This window comes from Sceloporus undulatus, chromosome 1 (assembly GCF_019175285.1).
Source record: "Sceloporus undulatus isolate JIND9_A2432 ecotype Alabama chromosome 1, SceUnd_v1.1, whole genome shotgun sequence".
Taxonomy (NCBI): Eukaryota; Metazoa; Chordata; class Lepidosauria; order Squamata; family Phrynosomatidae; genus Sceloporus; species Sceloporus undulatus.
The window spans coordinates 152994485-153021116 of record NC_056522.1 but is presented as its reverse complement, the minus strand read 5'-3'; the positions used below and the strand labels follow the sequence as shown (position 1 = coordinate 153021116).

Below are 26632 nucleotides of genomic sequence, written 5' to 3'. Positions count from 1 at the left end.
TTTTGATCTTCTTGTAACCTGCCTTGGTTCCCATGCCAGTAAAAAGGCAGCATGTAAATAAAATAAATAAGAGCATGAAGGGCAGCTTTCTCTTTCTTTCTTTCTTTCTTTCTTTCCTTCCTTCCTTCCTTCCTTCCTTCCTTCTTTATCTTCCCTTAAACTTCTGGGGAGAGTTCTATCTTCTATGGTCTATTGTTCCAGTCCTTCACTGGATTGAAACCAAAGCCTTTTTCTTCTCCTTCTCCTACAGCTCCTCCTCTTCATACCAAGCGGATGACACATTCCTACTTCCTTGCAAGCCAACACTGTTTAAAGATAGTTTTTTATGGGGTTTTCGTGCTATGTGGCCATGATCTAGAACAGTTTATTCCTGACATTTCGCCTGTATCTGTGGCTGGCACCATCAGAGAACGCTTTTTAAAAGGTTTTGGTGGTGCTTGTTGTACTTGTCGAATTCATTTCTGACTTATGGTAACCCTACAGCAAACCTATTTTCTTGGCCGTTTTCTTCAGACAGGGTTTTGCCTCTGGGGCTGAGAGAGTGTGACATGCCCAGAGTTAACCACCAGGTTTCCAGGGGAATCAAACTCATTTTGGAGTTTATCACACTAGGGAGATCCCACTGAAAAACAGGATTTAAACTAGATTCGAATTTAAAAAAACAAAAAACCTGCAAATGCGGGATGTTTATCACACATAATGACTGACAAAATAACGTGAAGTTAAACCGGAGCTAAAGCAGAGAAAAACGACAGCTTTTTACTTTCAGGAAGTTCCAGTTTAATTTCACATTATTTCACTTTAACAACGATGTTGTCTGATAAACTTCCCACATTTGTAGGTTTTTTAAAAATTTAAATCAAGTTTAAATCCTGTTTTTCAGCAGGATCTCCCTAGTGTGATAAACTCTTTTGTCTCACATCTTTTATCAGATCTTTTGGTAGATATCAAGAGGAATGGACTCCATCATCAATTCCATCTGGTTCTGTATATGGATGGTGTTAGGAGCCGCCATCTTGTCCGTTCCCTCAGACAACAAAATGTCTTGGGCCTGCTCTATCTTTGCTGTTGTTGTTATTGTTGTTGTTGTTGGGTGCCTTCAAGGCGTTTCCGGCAACCCTAAAAGAGAACAATACAATGAATTATTATTACTATTATTATTATTATATTTATTTATATCCTGCCCTTCTCCCAGAACTGGGACTTGACATTAAAAAACAACATTTTAATTAAATGTCTAATTAAAAATAATAACAATAATTATAAGCTGCTCTGAGAGCCTTCAGGGCTGAAGGGTGGGGTATAAATACCATAAATAAATAAACAAATAAATAACATTAAATAAATAAATAAATAACATTAAAAATGAATTGTATTGTTTTAAATCTACCGTTCGCCGCCTTGAGATATTGGCGAGATATTGGGATATTGGAAAAAAGGAGGGATATAAGAAAATAATAAATAATAATAATAATAACAGCAACAACCGATCATGGGGTTTTCTTGGCAAGATTTGTTCAGAGGAGGTTTGCCATCGCCTTGTTGTTGCAGTAATTTAATTTTGTTTTAGTGTAATATTTTTGTATGTTTTTAATTGTATTATTTTTTTTAATTGTATTATTTTTTAATGTTATAAGCCGCCCTGAGGCCCAGTCCTGGGAGAAGGCTGGGATATAATAATAATAATAATAATAATAATAATAATAATAATAATAAATTTTATTTATAGCCCGCCTCTCCCTGCGGATCGAGGCAGTTTACAACAAACAGAATAATAATAAAATAAATAATTAATGAACTGAAATGACTGTAATAAAAATTTCATTTCACTTCAATATACAATTAAAATATACATTTCTAATTAATCCTCTGCCCCAACCCCCCTCCCAATCATAAAAAGTAATAAACTAAAAACAATAACAATGTAAAATAAACAACAATATAAAATACTAATTAAAAGGATTTTTTAAAAAAAACAATAGCTAAAATTGAAAGTAATTGGAGGCAAGACTTCTATCCTTCCAGGGAGGGGTATACTACTACTAATAATAATAGCCTTCACCTGAGGCTGAGAGAGTGTGACTTGGCTTAAGGGGTTTACATGGATGAGGTGGGAATTTGAACCCTGTTTCCAGAGTCATAGTGCAAAGGTTTCAAACCATGCTCGATTTTATATTACTCAGAGGAAATAACAGTGTTGGTGTAGTGTTTTTGAGTGTTAAAACAACAACTCTGGGAGACTAGAATTCAAATTCAGCCATGGAAACTCCACTGGGTGACCTTTGGTCAAGTCACACTCTCTCAGCCTCCTCAGCGGAAGAAGGCAAAGGCAAAACTCCTCTGAATAAATCTTGCCAAGAAAGGCCTGTGATAGGAAAAGACTTGAAGGCACAACAACAAGAACAGAGCCCTATTTAAAACACTTGGATTGTGGTGGTTGTTGTTGTTGTGTTTTGGACTCCAGCTCCCAGAACCCCAGACTACTGTATTGGCCAACATGGCTGAGGCTTCTGGGAGATGAAGACCAAAAGCTCTTTTAAAGGGCACAATTTGGGGACCATTGATTTGAAGATACACAACAATAACAACAACAGAGCCCTATTTAAAACACATGGGTTGTGGTTGTTGTTATTTGGATTCCAGCTCCCAGAATTCCAAACTGCTGGCCAACATGACTGAGATTTCTGGGAGTTGAAGTCCAAAAGCTCTTAATAAAGGGGCACAGTTTGGGGACCATTGACTTAAAGATACACAACAACAACCACAACCCAAGTGTTTTAAATAGGGCTCTGTTGTTGTCGTGTTGTGTATCATTATTATGTAATGGTGGGGGGGGGTTGTAAGGGGACAATATAATGTGACTATTGTTTGTATTTTTATTCTATGTTGTTATATTGTTAATTGTTTTATTATCATTTCTGTTGTAATCCGCCTTGATTCCTCTGGGAAAAGGCGGAATATAAATACAGTAATAATAATTATTATTATCTTTAAATCAATGGTCCCGAAGCTGGGCGCCTTTTGTGAGATTCTTTTTGGGACTTCATCTCCCAGAAACCTCAGCCATGTTGGATAATAGTTTGGAATTCTGGGAGTTGGAGTCCAAAATCCCTTAATAAATAGCAGTTTGGGGAGCCACTGCTTTAAATTATTCCTGATATATGGCACTTAGCCAGATTTGTCCATAGAGGATTTTTATTTCTGAGGCTGAGAGAGTGTGACTTTGCCCAAAGTCACCCAGCTCGGGAATCGAACCCTTGACTTCCAGAATCAGAGTCCAGCGCTCCAACCGCTATGCCACTCAACCCTAGCGGCGGTGACGCAAGCACTAGAAACGCTATCTGAGAAGGCATTTTGCCCCGCTCCCATTGCTGACGTCACCCACTGCCTTGTATGCCTGAGTAAATCGGAGTGGGTGGGGAGGAAGGTTGCTCGTGAGGCCATCGCGGCTGGCAGCCTCCTGGTTGGCTGCTTCGGCTGCCAATCTCCGCTTGCCCCGCCTTGGCTAAGCCAGGAAAGAAACGGGGCGCTTTATCGTCGCTAATTGGTCGGTGCTGCTGCGCTACCGCTGAAGCGCAAGAACGTTCTGTGGTGAGAGGAGAGGCGCCGCCATTAGCTTCGCCGCCGCTGATATGACGTTCAAGCGGAGCCGAGACCGCTTCTACAGCACCCGTTGCTGCATCTGCTGCCATGTCCGCACCGGCACTATCATCCTGGGTACCTGGTGTATGGTAAGAAAAGACCTTGACCCAGAAGGAGGGAAAGCGAGGGAGGATTCCTAGGTCTCGAACTGCGCATACTCAGAGGGGGGAGGCATGTGCGGTGGGTGAAGTTTCGGCTGATGTTTCATACTGCGCATGCGTCCTCCTAGTTCAAGTTCATCGCTGTGCTGAGGTGGTCTGCGCATGCGCATTCCTTTTCTAGGAGATTTTTTTAATCAGCACTGGCAAATGGAGTTCTTAGCAGAGTTTGGAACCATTTGTTGTTGTTGAAGGACTACATATCCCAGCATCCCTCACGCTCAGTGGCCAACATGGCTATGAGGTTTTGAGAGGGTGTTGTTCCACAAAGAGAGAGAGGAGTTTTCCAAGGCTTGGGATGTCATAATGGAAAACCAGTTTTGGACAATCAGCCAATCAATCTTTATTGCTTTTGGCCAACTTATATGACACAAATATGTTAAAATTCACAGTTAAGCCCATTCAGCCATGAAACCCACAGAGTGAGCCAATACCTGAAGGACCAAAGGTTGGAAACCACTGCTGTAGCATGTATCTAATTTAGCATCTCCCCCCTTGGGAATAAGACTTATTGAATAAGACCTATTGGGAATAAGAGCTATCAAACTGGGGTGGGACCCCTGGGAGAGTTAGTCAAGAGGGGGCACAAGGCTTGGAGGCCCTGACCATCCAGATGTAGGCATAAAGGTGGACACAAGGGTCAAAGGCTTGAGAACCACTGGCCGACAGAGTTCAGTGTGGCTTATTTCGAAATTGCTGGACGTAGGACTAGAGTGTTTAAACGTAAGTAAGCTTGTGACCTTTTTGCTCATAGAGTTGTGAGGAGGAGGAGGAGGAGGAAGTACTTTGAAGGCTGCAGGCCCAGAGGTCTGACCAGGATTGTGTCAGAATAAACCATAGCGAGCCAGCCGTGTGCTTATGCTGCCGCACCTCACTTCATCTTGTAAACAGCATAAAATAAAACTGAATTCCCATGAATCGGCCCTCTTGTCATGTAGAGCACCTTTTTGATCCTAGTATATTTGATCAGACAGTGGTTTCTCTCTTGTTGCCAACACCATGGAGATGTGAAACTAAACTGGCAAAACATAAGGTGTGTTGTCTTTGATTGAGAGCTAGGTAAAGTTACTTTGATACTACAGACTCCTAACCGCCATGTCTCTGAATGCTGTTATCTTCTCATGGTCAACCAGGCATTTCTGTTTCCTTATCTTGGCTAGTCAGGCATCTCTAGAAAACCCGTAATCAGGGTGAAGACCATTGCTGAACCCCCAGCAGCTGTTTTTCAGTACCATGCTGGCTCTGGAATATGAGAGTTCAGTACAACTGTTGGAAGATTTGTTCTTCATGAATTTGCTTGATCCCCTTTTTATGCCTGACTTTCAGAAGCTTCTAGCAATGAGTCTGGATAGGAGGTTGATGACCAATAAAGTCACACGGTTTACACTGGTCTAGAATGTGATATGGCAGCAAATGACAGAATTGTGAAAGGAGGCTTCCAGGAATCTTGAGTACAAGAGAAACTGATTCACTGTTTTTTTCTTATGAAATCTGTATAAAATGCGGATGTTGCAGCTATTTCCCTTTACAGTGAATTGATGGCTTAGAGCCAACAGTGACTATTTTCTGTAGTTATAACCTCTAATGTTGGTTTACGCAAGGGGACTTTTGGGATGCCCTCATTGTTACCCAAAAAGTCTCTCCAAGAATGTTCAACATAGACTTGTGTCACTCTGCCCAGGTCTCCAATATGGGAATAAGTGTTGGTTTGCACACTGATTCGCTGCCTTTTTAGTCTGGTGCTGCTGCTTGTGTTGCTTCTTCCTTTCATCAGAAAGAAAAAAATCATAGTGGAGGGGAGAGAGACAATTTGTTCAGTAGAGCTCTTCTTATACTTGTTTCCATACATGTAAGACGGCCTGCAACACATGGGCCTGTTACAGACTGCCAAAATAAAGCTGCTTCGGGTCTCTTTGGAGGTATGCTATTTAAATGATGCATGGGTCCTAAGTAGGGTTGCCATAAGTCAGGACCTCCAAACCGGGACAAATGTAGGACAAGAATAGGACAACATTTTCAAATGTAGGACAACATTTCTAAAAATGGAGGACACGCCCAAAAAATGGTGATTTTAAAAAAAATGTTAATCTAAATGCATGTTTCTTAGGCATGATCAAAATGGAGGACATTTTGACATTATTCCTGGACAGATGTCAGGAATGTAATTCCCTTTCTGGCCACACACACACATCAATTCTAAAACACACACACACATAGCACATTTACACTATCATTTTCTCTTTCTTGCTTGCTTCTGTTAGATTTTTAACACTTTTGCCTAATGAAGATGTCAGTGGAGCTTTGAAAGCTTGCATGATATATTTTGTGCATTTTGGTTGGTACTATACAGGTATCACTGCATAGTAGATTTTGGCTGTTACTGCACTTGTGTGTCCAATTTGTTACCATAGAATATTTTAATATGTGTGAACATTCTTGACAAGTGTAATCCTGAAAGGTAGACCATTATGTGAAGAATCATAATGACAATACTAGAAGTTCCAAAAGGTTGGAATTAACAAATAGAGTATGGGCAAGTCCTACTCTCCACCCTCTCAGCCTCAAGGAGAGATGAGAGGTCAGGCAGCAAACCTCTTCAGAATACAATCTTGCCAAGAAACCCCAGGATAAATTTGCCTTATTATGGTCTCAAAGTGCTTTTCAGTTCTAAGTCTCTGGTGCCACAGCCATTCTGCAAACTACAATTCCCACATCCAGACAGGGCTGCCATAGGTCAGAAAAGAGTTGAAGGCACACAATAGCTACAACAAAAACAACAGAAGAGGAGGAAAGAAAAGAAGAAGGAGGGAAGAAGAGGGGGCTGGCTTGGTGGCTAGAGAATTGGAGGAGCCAGAATGGCCCTGCAAACCCAGTGGGAGACCTTGGGCAAGTCACACTCTCTCAGCCTCTTAGGAGAACGTAAAGGCAATCCTCTCCTCCTTTGAAGAAACTATGCCAAGGGAACTCTACACAATTACAACAGAAGAGGAGGAAGAGGGGAAGAGGAGGAAATAATAAGAATAACTTTATTATGGCCATTTGGCCAGCACAATGACAAAATTCAAATTTAAAACACATGATAGGTTCATGTAGAGGCAGATTAGAAAGTATAAACAAATGACAGTCTGCAGGATCAGGCAAAGACACAACAACCCTTGGGTCCTCCAGGGAAAAGAGGAGGAAAGAAAAGAAGAAGGGGGAAGAAGAGGAGGAGGAGGAGGAAGAAGAGGAGGCTGCCTTAGATGGAGGAGAGAGACGCCTGGGGCATTTTCTCCCTCCTCCTTCCCCCTTCCTCCTCTCTCCCAGAAACCATAGCCACCTGCAGAGCAGAGAGGAGCCCCAAAGGAAAGGAAAAAAAAAGAACAGACTTTAAAGGGAGTCCCTTGTGCCTGCCTTTTGCCTTGGTGCTCAGCAGCCCTTGGGGACGGAGGCTGGGGGACAAAGGAGGCTGCCAGACCAGGAAGCCCCTGCCATGCTCCTTCTCCTTCTCCCTGGAGGCAGACATCTTGGCTGAAGAGGAGGAGGAGGAGGAGGAGGCGTGACTAAGGGGGTCACATGCGGAGAAGGAGCCAATCCTGCCTTCTTCCAGGCAAGCAGAGCTTGTCAGTCAAAAGTCTTGACTGGAGATTGACAAAATCTGGCCTGGAGTCTGCAGGAACCCGGGAATGAATGGGCAAAACGGGCGGGAAACGGTTTAAACACTCCAATCCGTGAATTTCACGGGGGCAGCCGGGTTATGGCAAGCCTAGTCCTAAGAGTCCGGAGGTCACGCCAAAGCCATACTCCATTCCTAAGCACTGGAGTGCAGCTTTGGTGCAGCTTCCGGATTCTTAGGGTGCATGCATTATTTAAACAGCATACCTCCAAAGAGACCCGAAGCAGCTTTATTTTGGCAGTCTGTAACAGGCCATAGTTTTGATGCAGTGCCTGATTAGTTGTTTTAGATGTGTGCCTTCATGTCAGTAGTAGTTCCCAAAAGGTGCTTGCCACTAGGGAATTCGTATTGCATGTGTGTATATGCAATCATCTGAACCTGGCAACCTAAAAGGAATGTGACAGCACCCCAAGACTGGTTTTTATTTTAACATGAACTTTCAAGGATATAAACCTTCAGACACAGTACAGAGTGATGTTAAAGTCTCAGATTATAAAGTATATGTGTAATCTAAGGCTTTAATATCACTCTGTACTGCATCTGAAGAAGTGGGTTAATATCCATGAAAGCTCACGCTGAAATAAAGACCAGTTAGACTTAAAGATGATGCCACACTTGCTTTTTATTCCTCCCTTCCCGGACGGAGATGGATATTGAATCTTCCTATCCTTTGACCCAGAAGTGCCTTAAGTTATTAAGTTACTGATTAAACTATCAGTAGAAGATGGAGTGCCTTTTAGTAGCTGTCCTCTGGCAAATTAAAAGAGGGAAATGTTCACTGTTATGCTTGGACCAGAAATTATTACATAATGTGTCTATTCAAGAAGCATTTTTATTGTGTTTTTGTTACAGATTAAGATAAACCTATTAAACTAAGCTAAACCAAATCTTCTTGAAGGAGAATGCTATGGTCCAGTTAATGAAACCATGCCCCATTTTTGTGCTAGACTGCATCTCCTTCAGTTGTATGTTCTGTATGGTGCAGTGATCATCAAACTAGAATAGTGTAAAACAGTCACATTGGGGCTTTGTGTGTGCATCTGTGGCCTAAATTGTCAATCCGTGCTTCCATGATAATTCTGTGGGAGAGTCAATGATGTTAAAATATTGGGCATTATGACATACTGACTTCTGCAGTCTCATCTCTACTATAAAAACCTCTTTTCTCAGGTCTAGGATTCAAGGTGTCTTAGAAATATTGAAACAGATACAAGTAAAAGCTCACATCAAAAACCAAATAAATAAATAAAAAAACCATAATCAAACTATCAGTAGAATTAAAAACATTTTAAAAGTACAATCATTGAAAAAGGGGAAGGAGGAAATAGACAATTCAACACATTATTAAAGGCCTTTCCCCTCTGAGCAATCAGTTTTCAGAGCTCTGTCGAAACAGGAAGGTCTTTGTCTGCCTACAGAAGGGTAGCAAAGAGGGTGGTAGATGGGGCTCTAGGGCTGCATTGTCACTGCATAAATAATCCAGTTTGACATCACTTTAACTGCCATGGCTCAGCACTGTGGAATTCTGGGAATTGTAATTTTAAGAAACATTTAGCCTTCTCTGTCAGAGAGCTCTAGTGCCCCAGCAAACTACAATTCCCATAACGTTGAGCCATGGCAATTAAAGTGGTGTCAAACCAAATTATTTCTGCAGTCTGGATGGAGCCTTGGAAGGGAGTTCTAGAACCTAGGAGCAGCCACCAAGGAGGTCATCTCCCATGTGCCTCCAGATATATCTCTGAGGGTTGGGATGGACTGAAGATCTCCAAACGCAAGCAGGCTCATATGGGAGAATATGGTCCTTCAGATAACCTGGAGCTAAACTCTATAGGGACCTCACAGGTCATAGCTAGCACTTTGAATGTGGCCTGACATGATCTGACATATTTCGCAACAGGGGAGCTGTATGTTCCCTGTAGTTAACAGTCTGATTGCAGCAATTTGGACTAGCTGTAGTTTGCACATACTTCTCAAAGTAGTAATAGCATGTAGAATGTATTACCGTAATCCAGATGGGATATAATGACGGTAGCCAGATACATAATCTCTAGGAATGGGCACAACTGTTGCACAAGCCTTAGCAAACGATCAAATGCAAAGTAAATTGTTGTAACCCACTTTGATCTCTTTTGGAAAAGCGGGCTATAAATAAACAGTATTATATTATTATTATTATTATTATTATTATTATTATTATTAAATGAACTGAAAAATCAGCTCTTCCTTTGTCATGAAAAGAAGGCAGTGAATGTGAATTGCAAAACTCACCTACAGATCCCCCTTTAGTCAGTGGTTTCATATGAATTTTATACCTCTAAATTAGGTATTTTAGGTAGGTAATTTATAAATTGAACCAGCGTGGAGAGCAGTGTTCAATTTCCGGCCATGTTCAATATCCTAGGGCAAGTCACATACTCTGAGCCCTAGGATAGGTTTGCCTGCGGCTTGCCGTAAGTCAGAAATGACTTGAAGGCACATAATAACAACACAATAATTTAGAAATTAGGCACAGACTGTAATACTATATGTGTCACGCTCTGAATGTTGTGCTTGCTTTCCTCCAGTGTTTATGAAAATGAAAATTGTTACTAGTGCTGATAGACCTCAGCTAACAAAGCCTTCTGATGAATAAGCTCCTTATTACAAAAGTCCATCCTGCCTCCACCCTCCATTTTCATATCTTCTGTCAAGCTGGACATTTTTTAAAAAACAGCCTTCTTACTGGAAGTACTTTCATTATCGGGTTTCAACAGCATGTCTGCAGCAAAGCAATGCCACAAAACCTGAACAGGGAATGAATGGGATTATATTGTAGACCAGATGATTCTGCTGTAGCTGTATGTGCTTACAGCTACCTCCAGAATCACCTACTGAGCATGTGTGAAGAACAAAACACAAAGAAAACATGAAAGCAGATTAACCTGCCTCACCACCTCCTCTGGCATGTTGATAAAACATACATCTATCATAAGAAGAGTGGGGACTGTTTAATCATTGTAGCATGCATTTTGGAAGTGGCCTCTAGATGACTGCTTCATTTCTCATGTGCATCATGTTAGTTGTGTATAAAAGTTTGCTGAAATCTGTTCAACCACTCTTCTTTTTTTGTAACGCATGAAGACCTACCCCTATTTCTCTTTTAATTCTACCTTTGGCACTGATGTTTTTGCCCAGCAACACATACATCTACTTCATTAACTGAAGCGTACCTGTCTTCTTTTCATGCATACTCCTGTCCTGCTAATTTCACTTTGAAGTACATGTCATTATTTCAGTGTCCATTCCAAATAAATACATTGGGGGTTTGGTGACGGTAAAATCTGACCACATTGTATTGGGTAATTTATCTACTGATCAATAGTCAGATTACACTGTAGTTTTATGTGAGAATTGTTGTCATTGCATTGTTTTTGTTTGTTTGCCTTTTGACTGCAGAAGCTTTGTAAGAGATGAAAAACTGGTCTTTAAATTGTGTGGGGAACAGGAATCTGTCAGATGATAACTCAGGCATACCAAAGTTCACCCAGGACCTTATTATCCATCATCGTAGCTTGTCAGTTGTTCCTTATGTTTATATAGCACCGTCTTTGTATATTATGTTTTATGAAGAATTGGTGAATAGATTCTTTTCCCAAAGGGTTTACAGAATACATATGTATTTCATATATTCATACTTTGGTTTAGTTACAGTAGGGAATGAGAAGAAGCTTGGTTCATTTCTGGCACGGCGTATGTATTGTGCCAGGATAAACTGCTTCCATATAAAAGTTATTCGCTGTTTGTGTCACCTTTGTATTACGTTTGTGGGTAAAAGTTTTATAGTGGTCCAGTGCATACTCTATGAAAGTTCTGTGATGCTCTGAAGCACTAAAGAACTATCTCCTGTGTGTTTGCAGAAGAAAACACTGTAATTCATATAAAAGCAAGAAAATTGGGTTCGAATCAAAATTAGTTGTTCTTCTAACAGGCCCATTGAAATCAAGTGATCATGATTAATGGTACTTAATTAAGCAGCTCTGCTTCAAGTATGAATATGTCTGGATTCATTCCATTATTCTAAAAAGTAAAATCTAAAAAGGGAGAAAGTCTGCTTTAGTAAATCTTTAACATGTTGAAGTGAAGTGCATCTTGCCATCCTAAATCTCCAGGATATTGCTATGCAGTTCACTTCATTAACCAGAACCTTGTACAGTGGGCCCTTGTTATCCGCTGGGGTTTGGTTCCAGGACCTCCCGTGGATAAGAAAATCCGTGGATGCTCAAGTCTCATGAAGCATAATGGCACTACAAAATGGTGTCCCTTATATAAAATGGAAAATCAAGCTTTGCTATTTGGAATTTATACTTTTTTGGAATATTTTCAAACCGTGGATGCTCAAATCCATGGATAAAAAATCCATGGATAAGAAGGGTCAGCTGTATAGTAACTGTTAGGAACTGACCAGTGTTGGGAACTGAATGTAATGTCATGTTTTTGTTGGTTAATGTAAGTAAATCATCGTACTGTACACTCTTTTTTTCACATTATAACCGTCTTATTAAAAATAATAATTGTAAGCCGCTCTGAGAGCCATTAGGGCTGAAGGGCGGGGTATAAATAACGTAAATAAATAAATAAATAAATATGGATTAACTTTGCAATTCAAATGTTTTAAAGCTGTACCCACTGTCTAAAGATGATGAGGACTGTGCTGCAGCATGTTCAGAGGCTGCCAACATTGAGAATGTAATATAGATCATTCCATTTGACATAGGCAGTTTTTCACCTATGGCTTTACCTCTTATCTTAAAGATTATAAAAAGCCTGTTAAGAACTTCCAAGAGTAAATTGGTGGGTAAATTTTGCTCCAGATGTTCTTGGAGTGCACCCTCTAGCATTTTTCACCATTGGGTATGCTGATTTGGGTTGCTGGCAGTTGCAGCCTAGGAACATCTGGAGGGCTGCATGCTCTCCAACCCTTGTTTAAAGGTATATTATTGTCTTATCTCAATAGTGCAAGAAGTACTTGTGTTTTATGAAGTTGGAGATGGAAAATGCAGTCCATAGGTGTCATGAAGCCTGCGAACCCTGTGCAACCCAACCCCCTTTTTGAAGTCACCAAGTCAACCTTCAGTCCCCTTGCCCCCTGCTCTTTCTGTTTAAAACAAAGTTGTCAGTGAATAATCCCCTAAAATGTCCTTAAATGCCTTCTGGAGTGGCAGCATGCATTGAAACAGCTCTTAGACCCATTCTGGTCCTCAAATTTATATATATATTAAAAAAAATGCTGAACATTAACCGTAAAAGGACACACACATCTAGAAATGCAAATCAGAAGTGCTTCTGCTCATTTCAGGGTCATATTTTCAGCCAATTTTATTCAAAGTGCAGGAGTACAGATTGATTTCCACTATAGTTTGCTCACTCTTACTTTTAAGTGAGGTCAACAGAGCTATTGTATGATTAAATAAATCCAAAGTTCTGTGAGCAAGGCTTGGATAAAGCTTTTCTGGCATCTTTGCTTCCAGAAATCTCAGATGACGCGGTACTGTCCTTCCCCTTGTGGATGTGCCTTGGGTTCATTCAGAGGGATGCAAGTGGTTGGAATTGTTCTTTTTCGTAACCTTGATACTTGTCTCCCTAGGAATGATATGCATGAGAACTTGATCTGTGGGATTGTTAGAACCCTTCCAGCCATGTTCACCCTTGGCACGAGTTTGCTCTCTGGAATGTCCCACTCATACTTTCTTTCTGTGTTGGCAGTAAGTTGGGGAGGCTGAATACTTAAACAGTGTCAAGTGCTCCTCTTGAGACCACTTAGTGCCATTTTTATACCCTTAGTAAGGATACCAAACATAATAAAATTGGCTTCTAGTTTCTTGGGAGACCATGTCTTCATCCTACTGGTTAGCAGTGGCTGCTGCCTTCTCTTCAATGGTAGGCTGTGGATGTCAACACAGTACACTGGACCCCCCATATCTGCAGGTTCAACCATCCATGGCTTGAAAATATCTCCCCTCCTCCCCCCCAAAAAGGAGTCCCCAAAGTAAACCCCATACAGTGGGCCCTTGGTAACTGCTGAGCTTTGGTTCCAGAATCCCCCTGTGGGTACCAAAATCCATGGATGCTCAAGTCTCTTTATATACAGTGGCATAGTAAAATAGTATCCCTTATCTAAAATAGCAGGATTAAGGTTTGCTTTAGGGAATTTATGTATTTTTGGAATATTTTTCAAGCCATAGATACTTGAATCCATGGATAAAGAATGTGGATATGGAGCAGGCTCCAGTTCTGTGCTCTTGTTTCTTTCACATGCCTTTCCTCAGAAACATCTCAAGGATCCTTGTATGTGCTGGCAGCCCAGTGGAAATTAGGTCAAAAGCAAAAGAAGGTCAGGTCATAGTTATGAACTTGATGAGGACAGACAGATGGTAGCAGAAGGTTACCTAACTGGATTCAAGGCTGTGTTGCAATCCAAACACTACTCCTGGATTCATTGTCAAAAAATTGGCCCATCTACCTCTGTTTGTCCTGGCTCCTCCTATTCCTGTCATGTGAACCACAAGCAGACCAAGTAAAACCACTGATCTTTTGGGGGCTCTGTTCTCATACCCTTTTGTACCATTAAATGTCTTCAAGAGCTGGTTGTATTAATGTTCTAATACCTTCTTTTATTTTGTATGGAAGTGATATATCAGGATTGCACACACACCCTTTCTGTGTCTCAAAATAACTTCTTTCTCTAGGGGAAATTTGCATTGCTTTCTGCTAGGGTCATTGATGGGTTGCAAACTGTATTTCTCCAGCAGTGTCATTTCTGAAATGATGCCAAGATAAACAGCTACTTAGCTGTAGAAAACAGATCAAATGTTGCTGTCAGTTGCAAGGCCAGTTGCTCAGCGGATGGCTAGAATTGTAGCACTTTGTTGTTGTTAACTGCCTTCAAGTTGACTTCAACCCATGGGGACCCTGTGAAGGAGAGACCACCCAGTTATCCTGACCTCAACTGCTCATGGCCATGGCTTTCCTGGTTTAATCTTATCTGTCTAGTATGCAGTCTTCCTCTTTTCCTATTACATTTCACTTTACCAAATATTATTGTGTCTTTAGTGAGTCCTTCTCATGATGTGTCTAAAGTACGACAGCCTCAGTTTAGTCATCTTGCCTTCCAAGGAGAGCTCAGGCTTGATTTACTTTAGGACCCATCCATTTGTCTTTTTAGCAGTCCATGGTATTTGCAGAAATCTTCTCTAGCACTACATCTCAAATGAATTGATTGTCTTCTTATCAGCTTTTTTCATTGCCCAACTTTCACAACCATGAATAGAGATAGGGAATACTATGGTGTGGTCCATCTTAATTTTAATGTTCAGTGATATATTTTTAGACTTGAGGATCTTGTCTAGTTCCTTCATGGCTCCCTTCCAAATCCAAGTCTTCTTCCGTTTTCTTGACTGTGTCTCCACTCTGATTGATGATGGAGCCCAAGTCTGGAAAATGCTGAACTATTTCAAGGTCTTCATCATCTACTTTATAACTGTGTTGATCATCTGTGGTCAGTTCAGCTGTAAACCAGCCTTTCTACTTTCTGCCTTTACTTTCTTCAATAATCTTTCCAAATCTTTGATATTTTCTGCTGGTAGTATGGTGTCACCCGCATATATGCATATGTAGCACAGGGATGGGTAGAATGCAGCCCTTGGGCCTATAAGGTTGTTTTTATGACATTTGACCCCTCAAGATTGCCCAGATCATGCTTTTCTTATGCGCGCGTGCGTGCGTGTACACGTGCGCACACACAAACACACACAGGTAAATTGCTTTTCAGAAGCTTTTGTCAGTGAGTCCTTGGTATCCACCGGAGTTTGGTTCCAGGATGCCCCCTCCCCCCCATTACCAAAATGGATCCTCAAGTCTCATTATATACAACAGCATAGTAAAATGGTGTCCTTTATATAAAATGGCAAAATGGTTTGTTTTTTGGAATTTATATACTATTTGAATATTTTCTGGCCATGGATGGTTGAATGTGTGGATAAAGGATCTGTAGCTCCACAGTGCTGACTGTATTTTCAGTGCAGAGGGCCTTGCTGTAATTAACAGGAAATCCATTATTTTTTTCCCTAAGCCATCAGTGGACTCCTGGTTACTTCATTTTGGGGGTGTTTTTGGCAGTCCAGATCCAGTCCAGACTCTGGCAGATCCTATGAGCAGAAAATTAATCCCCAGACATAAAGCAGTTGCCTACCTGTTATAAAGCCTGAAGTCCATTGGAATCAGCCTTATTGAACATACTGGAACTTGTTTTTGACTGATGGGAATGGTTTTTGCCATAGAGCTCCGCTCATCTACCACCCTGGCCCAATTTAGGAAGGGACTCAAAACCTTCCTATTTAACCAGGCATTCCCCGACTAAACATCCTATGGGCCTCCCTCCTCACTCGTGGCCGTGTGGTTGGGCTAAGGGGTTTTTATTGTTTTTATGTAATGATGTTGTTTTTAATCTGTTTTATATTGTATGTGCTGCACTAAGGTGCTTTTGTAAGCCGCCCTGATCTATTTGGAAGGGCGGGGTATAAATAAAATTTTATTATTATTATTATTTTTGTGTAAATATACTTAGGGTCACACTGGAAGACTGTAAAACATTTTGCTGTATAATTGGTAGTAGAAGTAATTTTTGCCAAATTAAATATTGTCTTCTAGTTGTACAGTGTTTCTTTTCTATTACAGGTGGTGAATCTTCTAATGGGCATTTTGCTGACAGTTGAAGTGACTCACCCTAACACTGTGCCAACCGTTGATATTCAGTATGAAGTTATTGGTAACTACTATTCCTCTGAGAGAGTGGCAGGTAGGTTTTTAATTTTAGAGGATGGGGGGAAAATAATTTTTGAATACTAAAGCTTGTATTTTTCAGATGCATCTAGCAAAAGCTTGTTGCATTTTAATCTGTCAAGTATATTGATAGGGTCCAATACTTTGTTTGGATCTACTAGCCAAGCCATAATTTGTGATTGTCATTGATCTCTCTGGCTCAGGAAAAGAGTAAGGTGCCTTATAAAAGGGAAATTTTCCTTCAGTGGGAGAGGATATCCTTGGGTTGCTGTTCCCACTTGCTCTGAGAGGTAGGAGTGTTTCAGTTAGGTTTGACGCGCACTCCTTGATGGAGGAGGAAACTGCATCCAGTTTCTTTCCTGCTTGACTATAAGGCAGACTGCCAGTACTAGGGGTGCAGCTTTTGCTTTATCTGCTATTCCAGAATTGCTACTACAGTGTGTAGCTCCCAATCTATGGAGGCCAACTCAGGGTTGTTGAGAGACATTTGTTGAAAAGGCTGAAGGAGGAAAAGAAAGACATTATTTTCACCTTAATTCCGTCAAGATCCTTCTCCCAAAGAAGGGAGGCTGAGCAGATTCCTCTTCACTTGAGAAGTAGTGCTGAAGCACAATAGGGACCTTTGTCTCACTTTTCAGACAGGGATAAAAGAGAGTATCCACTAGTCTGTTTCATGTAGAAAGGATATATGTTTACTACAGACTTCAGGCACAAAGAGAAAAATCCATCTGTAGCTGTGTGTCTGTCTTCCTGTTATTAGAGAACCTAGTCATTTCTGGGAGATACTTTCCCATCCTACAGAGGCCTAACGTAACAGGGCGGTTAGCATGGGCAGTCTGCTTTATCAGAACATAAAGAAGCTGAGTCTGTAGAGGCTTAGAAAGAATGGGTCTGTCCATGCCCTCCATTACTGATAGAAAAGCCCCTCATTTGGAGGTATTTATTATTAGATATGCCAGATTAGGGCAAAGAGACTGGCAAAGAGTCTGGAATACGTACAGTGGGCCCTCTCCTTACACGGGGGATCCGTTCCGCATTCTCCCGCGTAAGAGAAAATCCGCCTATACTCGAGCCCCATAGGAAATAATGGGGTGCATGCATGTGGCGGCGTGGTGTGCATGAACACCATTGTTTTCCCCACGTGGCTTCCACGTAAATTGGAAGCCACATAAAATGCATCCATGCGTGGCACAGGTGCACTGTACTTGGCATCTTTGAAGTGCATGAAAATCAGAGCTAGTCCTCTCTGCAGTGTTGAGTAAAGGAGTCCGGGCTACAGTCTGACAGGAGAGACTATAGGAAATGGTTCTTTCCCTTCATTTCATTATTCTGACCTGTCAGATGCACAGTCTTCCTTCAAAACAGGAATCGGAAGGTAAATCTCATACAGTAGGCCCTTGGTGTCTGCTGAGGTTTGGTTCCAGGATCCCCGAGGATGTCAAAACCCATGGATGTTCAAGTCCCAGTATATAAAATGGCATAGTAAAATGGTGTTCCTTATATAAAATCAAGGTTTGCTTTTGGAATTAATTTTTTTTAAAATCAACCTGTGGATGGTTGAATCCATGGATAAAGAATCTGTGAATATGGAGGGCTAAGTGTATCTTGTCAGTCAGCCTGAAGAATAAAACTTTTGTCTGAATATATCCCACTTCTATAGCCTGAGATGCCACAGAAAGTTTCCAAGGGTTTCTTATTTCCTACATAAGGTAGTTACAGTTTAAAAAGAAAATGATGATGATAATGATAATAATAGTTGTTCCTTGATTTTCAGTTCAGAGTTTCCTTAGTGCAGGAGTGGGCAAAGTTTGGCCTCAGGTCACATAAACGCTCCAGAAAATTTTTAATATCCCAAATTACCTACTTTTGAAAAGCAGAAGTGGACTTATGGCCACTTTCAGGCTTTTTTGGGGGGTGGGGGTGGGGGTCAAACTGTGTGCCCTCCGGAGGATCCCAAAGTCAGAAAATTTGCTCCTAGATCTGCCAGTAAATGGGCATAGATTTGCTGGCTCTTGAGGTAGTGGTTTCAGAACTTTGGATAGCCTCAGTGTTAGCCATTATTAGGCATGGTCATTCTATCTTTTTATAGCATTTCCAAGTCTCTGACCTAAAAATTAGTGGAAATTGCACTGTAACAGAACAGAGATTTATGTATGCTAGCTACAATTTCTGCCCCTGATTATTATTGCAAGTTAGCTATAATTCTCCCTGCTTGTGTTATGGCAGAAACTGATTAGTTTAGCTTTTTCTTTGGCAAATACACTGCTCCCTCGGGTTACGAAATTAATTCATTCCGCGGCCGCTTTCGTAACCCGAAAAGCCTTCGTAAGCCGAATTGCCATAGGCGCTAATGGGGAAAAGCCGCGTTTCGTGCGAAAAAGCGCCGAAAAGCACCAAAAAATTTTTTCGTAACCCGAAAAACATTCGTAACCCGGAACAATTATTTCCAATGGGATTTTTTCGTATCCCGGAAATTTCGTAACCTGGGTATTTCGTATCCCGAGGTACCACTGTATTCCTTTTGAAATACAGGGAATGCACATGATCTGATATTTTACTTAACTATTGCTTTGGGCTTGCTTTCTGAAGGAATGTAGATGACCTAATAAAGCAGTATTCATCATTCCTGCGCACGTATTTGTTAGATTTCATGCATTGCCAAAAAAAGGGGGGTGGGGTGAAATCCACGTTGCCTGTTATTTTTTCTGGGCCACATTTTCTTCTGATGGGTTGCAAAATCTAACAGAGTACATTTTAGATGAGTGAGCAATTCCAGGACTTCATGGGTTCCAGCACATCTGTGTGCCAGATATTGTTCCATTTCTCTCTAGCACTCAGATAGTCTTATCAGATGATGACAGTTCAAAATGGATTACATTGCCTTCCCAGATGAGCAGATCTCTGCCTAAGTTCAGTACGAAGTTCACAGAAGGGTATGGTGTTCATCCTTGAACATGAATCTGATTTATGTCTTTTCAACAATGTCCTAGATATTTTGAGAGGGGGAATGTAAACCAGCCCTTAACAAGTCGGTAATCTAATCTTGGTATCTAGTGGTACTAGTGGTGAAAATACAGAGATGTTTCAATTAGTGCAGAAATAAAGAATCTTAGAACTTACATGGCACTGTTTATTTTCTCCAATGGATGTGGAATATCCTTCTTCCCTTGAGTGATTAGTTTACATTGCTGGATAGGGATCAGGAATTACAGATTGATAGATTGACAATTACAGATCGTTGGGTATATGTCTAACCTATACTAATGTTATATGGTTTTAATCATTCATTCATTCATTCATTTGTTAATATGACTGAGTTGTAACTTTTGGGATTTTGAGAGATATTTTCTTGCCTCGTTTTTATCTCCTGTGCTGTGGTCATAGGTTCTATCTGTAGGTTCTTTCTGTAGTGGTATCTCCATCAGGGAGTGCACTTCAAGTCTAATTTGCATATTTTTGCCTATGCAAACAAGTGGAAGGAGCCATCTAAGGATATTATCCAGCTATTTCAGAAAATAAATATATCATAGTGAGTCCCAACATTTCCTTTTCAGTACATCAATCACCTGTCAGTGTACATCCATATATTACATGGAATAATTTGTGCAGAAGCATGATGGCATTTAAAAAAAATTACTAATGTAAGCAAAGACTTACACATATACTTGACTATAAATCAAAAAAAATGTATGCCCCAAAATTGACCCTAAAATCCTGGGTTGACGTATATACGAGTCAGAACAGTAATACTGTACTGCTTAGAAAGATCCTGATGCCCCACTTTCTGTGCGTTGGCAGTGATTTCTGAAAGAGGTGAAATATGTGATTCTCCTCTCAATCAAATGTTAAAACCTACCCTCCCCATTTTCCTCTGGATCTTTCTGACCATGGAGCACCCCATTTCCCACCACTTTCCTTCCCTTCTCAATCCAATGTTAAACCTTCTTCTCCAGCACCAGGGAAGTGGTGTTTGATAGAGAGGGCAGTGGTATTTTCCTTTTGTCTTGTCCTTTAGATCTGTGGTTCTCCACCTTCCTAATGCCGTGACCCTTTAATACAGTTCCTCATGTTGTGGTGATCCCCAACCATAAAATTATTTTCGTCTCAGTTCCTAAGACCATCAGAAATATGTGTTTTCCGATGGTCTTAGGCGACCCCTGTGAAAGGGTTGTTTGATCTCCAAAGAAGACGCGACGCACAGGTTGAGAACCACTGCTTTAGATCCTTTGTTACATGTCCTTAAGTTTTACCCTCGACTTATCCACGCATCATGTCAAAAACCATGATTTTGGCCCTAAAGCCTTCCCTCAACTTTATATATCAGGTCAACTTATAGTTGAGTATACATGGTAAAAAGATACGTTAACTTAATTACACCTGTCAAATTAGTATGTATGTTTATTAATAATGCTGCTTTTGCATAATCTTGTAATTAGCAATGGGATGAAGGGTGTCAGCTAAGCATAAGACATTCTCCACAATGAAATCTCTACGTTTTGTTTTATATGCTGTTAGACAACTTCACAATTATTGCTTCTGTCTTAGTATATTTTCTTCAGTTGAGCTACTCTCAAGTTTTACCAGTAGGGGAGGGGACATGTCTTGATCTCTGCTATGTTTGTTGAAGTTATCAAGTTCACAAACTGTACTGAAAATCAATGGCACAGGTTCGCCCAAGTGACAAGATAGTTAGCAACTCTTATTTTATTTATCATAAGAAAAGTGGAAAACATGAGTTAAGAGAGGACTGGCTACAAGAATAATTTCTAATTGGAAAAATTAGTAAAATCTGTATATGTTGGTGTAGTGGTTTGAGTGTTGGACTATGACTTTGGAGGCCAGGATTCAAATCTCCGCTCAGCCATGGAAACCCACTGGGTGATCATGTTCAAGTCACTCTCTCAGCCTCAGGAGATGGCAATGGCAAACCCTCTCTGAAGAAACTTGCCAAGAAACTCCCATGATAGATTTGCCTTAGGGTCACATAGTTTGCACCCAGTATTCCCCATAATTTTACTTTACTTTATTTTTTTGCTATAAGAACTTCCAGTATTTATGGTTACTACTACTTTCTAGATCACACTGCTGTTAAATGATTCACAGTGTTCTTGTCATTCATGGTGGTGAATAAATACTAACTTTTAATAGATTGCAAATACAGTGTTGAATTTTTAAACATCCTTTTAATTCTAACATTTTGATTTTTTTCCCACCAGAAAATGCATGTGTTCTCTTTGCCATCTCACTCCTCTTGTTCACAATCAGTGCTATGATGGTGTATGGAGCAATTGCTGTAAGTATATGTAAATGTATTAATGACTCTTGGCACTAAACTTGTATGCTTGTCTTGTTTAAGTATCACAAATACTTCTTATTTTGCCTTTTTAGCATCGGGTTGGCTGGCTGATTCCTTTCCTCTGTTACCAGCTTTTTGACTTTGTTCTCAGCTGTTTAGTGGCTATAAGTTCTCTAACATATCTTCCAAGAATAAAGGACTATCTGGATCAGCTAGTAAGTATCTAAGAAAACTGTTCTAAACATGAAGTGTGTGAGACAGTGTAATGTGTTGGATTATTTGCTATTTGGAACCCCATCCACATCACACCTGGCAAGTTGGCAGTTTGGGAGCAGCACTGTTTAATCAAGAATTTATTTCCTCCTGATAAACTTCCTCCATTGAAAATGAATGTGGTTATTTCCTTTGGTTTTGTGATCCTATAGTCCAGAGTTTATACCACATTGAATGATACTGGGAGACTTATCCAGATCTGCTTTGACTGGTTCCAAAATAGAAATTTCCTCCTAATGGACTTTGAATTTTTTATTAAACTGTTTTTGTTTGTTGTTTCATCTAAATTCTCTACACAATTGATTCAGAAATGAAGACAAAACAGTGGAATAACTTGTGTGTATGGAATAATTCTTTGAATGTGTTTTAGTCATGTGGTAACTAGTATACGATTTAAACATTCCTATTTTGTTTTCTAGCCAGAATTCCCATACAAAGATGATCTCCTTTCCCTTGATTCAAGCTGTCTTCTGTTCACTGTTCTGGTGATCTTTTTCTGTATCATCGTCTTAAAGGTCAGTTTTTTTATAACAATATGTTTCATCTTTTAGGAGACACTAATGCCTCATTAATCTGTCAAAGTCAGTTTTGTGAACATTAAAACAGGGTAAGAATTTTTATTGTAGCCCTTTCCAATTAATTGGGCAGTTTTTAAGTCATAGGCAAGAATTCCTGGCAGGTTTCTTATCTAGATCCATATAAGATCCTACCAGAAGGGACATTTTAGAACCCCAGAACCATATTTTGTTGCAGAATTCATAGAGACAGGCAGCAGCATCTCAAGACTTTTAAGCAATGACCCTTAGATTCAGATCACTGCACCATGTTGTTCTTTTTTAATAGCCAATAAACAGTTGGAACAAAAATTGTTCCAACAAATCTGTTGCATTTTGCCATTGGGATACTTTTTTGTTTCATACAGTATAATGTATTACAATAGAAAATGTCCTTTGTCATTGGTGGTGAAGAGAAGCAGAAAGGCAGAGTTGGAAGGATCTGAAACAGATATCCACAGACATTTCACTGTGGAACACTAGAGACATCATTTGGGAATGACCAGGGCTAAAGAAGCATGCAAACAAAGAAACGGTGCAAGGTATCTTGGAACTGTTCTTCAAAGAAAATATTCTTCACCATGTAATCTGTGAAACAAATAGGGTAGCTTAGTGTGTATTTAGTGGATACAAAAAGAAGACCCCTACCATAGCCAAAGTGAGCTGAAAGGGATACATTGGTGGAGGTGTAGCATGAACAGTTTATGTTAATTATGTATTTAGTCCATCTGTATGCTGCCTTTCTTCCAATGTGAGACCCATGGCAGCTTATAAAACTAAAAGAAAATCAGCTAAAAACCTAACAAAAAATTAAACATAATTAAAACCTTTAATAACTATTAAAACCATTAAAGTTCACACACATATATGTGTGTCATGTGTGTGTGGGCACAAAGTTTTGAAGCCTTAGAAGATCTATGGCATCCATTCTTCTCATTCTTAGGCTGCTGACACTTTAGAAGACCCATGTGGCTGTGTCATTGAATAGCTTCAAATTGTTATATATCTGGGAGACATCGAGCCACTGAAAAGCACCTGGTTAAGTTGGAGATAAATTCTAATTTCAGAATTATAAATCAAATAAACCAAGAATATGTGGGATAAAACTGGTGGTGATGTGATGCTCAGACATTATATTCTTTGAGGGGAGACATTTACCCATGGTAACAGCCTCATGCACTACAGGTATGATAAAGCATGGTGACAACACTAGTTTAATTTATTTCCACAGTGGGTGAACTATGGTGAAAGACCACTTCTGTTTCACCAGCTTAAAACCTGCTTGAGATCTGCTAGCCAATGCCCTAAATACATTGGCACCATTTCATAGAATAAGCATGCGGTACACCCCCACAGTGTCACTTGTGCAGTAGGCGAATGGATAAGAAAATGAGTCAACATTGCACCACTTCAGTTTGTGACAGAGTTGCCTCTAGAGTGGCTGGAACAAAGAATGGCCCTTTGCTGAGCTACGTTTTCATTGTCAGGGGCTATTCTGTTTTTGGGCATAGAATTGCCCCAGTAGTGCTAGGTCTTTCTGCTAATAGAAACAGCCGTTTTCCCTCAGGGTTTATGTATATTTCCTAACAAAGCAAGTTGAAAACAATATATGTAAGATGTTTAGGGTACAGTAATTATGTTGGTTATATTTTATTTATTTTTGCAGAAGTCAAGTCTTGCAGTACTGGGATGTATTCTGTCTCATGCAAACATGTCTTTTCTGGGTTTGGGTGTTTGTGTATTCTTGAATAACCTCCATTCTATACTCATAAACACTCATATGGATATGGGGCATTTTTATCCCCTAAAATACATTAGTATTGTTGGGACTTAGAAGAAAGGACAGAAGTCACTCAGTGCAAGTCTTTTCTAATCCACAGTATGAGGATTAATGGAACAAGAGTACATAGCTGTAGCAAAGACCAGTTAATTAATTCCATTCACAGTTCTTTTCTTCTGTGCTTTGTTTTGCTCTCCTGTGTGTTGACATACTTTCCAGCTAACCTGAAGGTAGTAAAGTAAGTTCTGATACACTTAAAATGCTTCCTTTGTAACTACATGAGCTTGATGCTATAGTTGTAGCTTCTTAGAGAGCTAGAAAACTGGAATAAACAATGTAATTTGCTTCCTTCATTTACTTGCAAAATATATGTATGTGGCTTGTCTCTGTACAGTTGCATAGTTCATAAATCTGCTGTTGACCACTTTCAAATGTCCTCCCCTTCCTCCTCTGCAGGCTTACCTGATTAACTGTGTATGGAACTGCTATAAATACATTTGCAACAGAAACTTGCCTGAAATAGCAGTATACCCTGCGTTTGAAGCACCTCCACAGGTAAAATCTAAATAAGACAAACTATTAAACTTAGGGTGGGGGGCATATTTCTGCCAGCCTTGGTGTGGTTGTATCTGTGCAGACAGATTGCTGCCCTGCTCCTATTGTGTTTTTACTGGAAATATTTGCTGACAGGAAATGATTGAGCCCTCACTAAGTTTGAAAGGGAGTCTTCAGTATTTCAAAACTTAGCCTTCTCTAGGATGGGCTGAGCCAGTGGGTTGGCAGTCCCAGTTCCCTGGATTAAGCTAGCAGGTTGCAGTCTTCCAAATTCTCATATTCTTCCATCAAGCATTATTGTTAAGATACAAAATAGAACAACGTGATTTTTTTTTATGGAGGCATGGTTTTCGAATTCCCCCAGTGCTCAGTTTAAATCTCTTGAATTAGTGATAAAGTAACCATGTGTTGATGAACTAGTACTCCTATTGATCCCGCTGTTGCCAGCCTGTTTTGGGACTGATGACAGTCAGAGAGTATCTTCAGGGGAGGCACAATTTTTTTACCCATGTCTTAAATAGAATATGTGGTGATTCAATGATGCCACTTTTGGGGTAGAGCAGTCACTTCTTTTTTTTTTTTACTTCTCATAGTGTGTGTGAAAATAATAAAGCAAATTAAAAACGAGGTTTTTATTTGTGCTGGTTTACAATCTGTTAGCATGGCTGTGGGGAAGAGCTCTTTGGAAGACCTTTTGAACACAATAGTCTAATCACAAAGAAGCAACTTTACTTAATAATACAGGTAATTTGAACTGTCTAGAGGAGCTATATGAAATCCAGTTTGTTAGATGCATGCTGCAAGTATTTTGACACTCAGGAGCAAAAGGCAGCTTACAGCACTGAGCTGGGATAGAATTGACTTTTTTGTTGAGAACAGATGAAATTTTTAGAAACAGTTGTTTTATTAGACAAACAGTCACCCATCCTTTCCCCGTGTTTCCCTTTACAGTACGTCCTACCAACATACGATATGGCAGTGAAGATGCCAGAGAAAGAACCTCCACCTCCTTACATACCTATCTGAAGCTACTGAACATGAGTTGAAAACACTTGTACCAGCTTCATTTTTATACTGCAAGACTGCTTAAGTATTCAGGGCTTTAGGAGCAACACTATGGTTGAGAGGCATTTGATATAACCTTACTAAACAAAATCCATCTGGGAGTGATTTCTACACCACTACCATGGTAGCTTGATTTTATTGATCTTCTCAGTCCTCCTAAGCAATTATTGCCTTAGGGCTTCATTCTGCAAGCACCTCTGTCTCTGTATATAGCTTCATATTTGTTGATTCATTTAACATGGATGAGTGAGAGCTAGTTTGGGAAATGGGTGTTCACAAGATCAGGTGTTTTACAAATATAGATAAATCTGAGGGACAATCAAACAAGTGGCAATATGACAGCTTGGGTTTTTTATTATTTCTTTTTTTAGAGTGGGGAAAGAAGTTCAAAATGTGGTGTACATTAACATTTATGTGTTTACTTGGCACTTTCTCCTATATCTTACCTTGTTCCTGTGTTATCCAATGCCTTGAAACACTGTTTTCAGGAAATCTGAAGCTGGCATTATGGTTTGAGGTTTTTACCATATGCTGTGAATGCAAGTGTTCACAGTAAATACATTTGTGTCAGTTGCATGCTTCTAATTTGTATGTATTTTCATCTTTGTTTATAAATGATACTTTAATAAAACTTGTTTTTAAAAAAAGGCAAGCAGTGATCATCAATGATTTTGAAATAGGGTTTCTGCTACCAAGCACAAACTTTGATAGCCACAAAACATATTATGAGAATTCTGTATAAAATCAACTTGTATGTTTCAGTGAGGAAATGGTTTTGTGGCTCTCTCTCTGTGTGTGTGTGTGTGTGTGTTGTCATTTTGCCAAGTTTTGTGACTG

At 40.0% G+C, this 26632-nt stretch overlaps 1 protein-coding gene across 1 annotated transcript; it reads left to right on the top strand.

Annotated features, from left to right (window-relative positions):
* Positions 1-3503: 3503 nt before the first annotated feature.
* LAPTM4A (lysosomal protein transmembrane 4 alpha) lies at positions 3504-26434 on the top strand. The gene is made up of 7 exons (XM_042480041.1): positions 3504-3731; positions 16168-16288; positions 21489-21565; positions 21661-21783; positions 22261-22356; positions 24632-24730; positions 25682-26434. Exons 1-7 carry the CDS (start codon positions 3633-3635, stop codon positions 25754-25756), a joined length of 690 nt encoding a protein of 229 aa, XP_042335975.1. The 5' UTR covers positions 3504-3632; the 3' UTR covers positions 25757-26434.
* Positions 26435-26632: the final 198 nt, after the last annotated feature.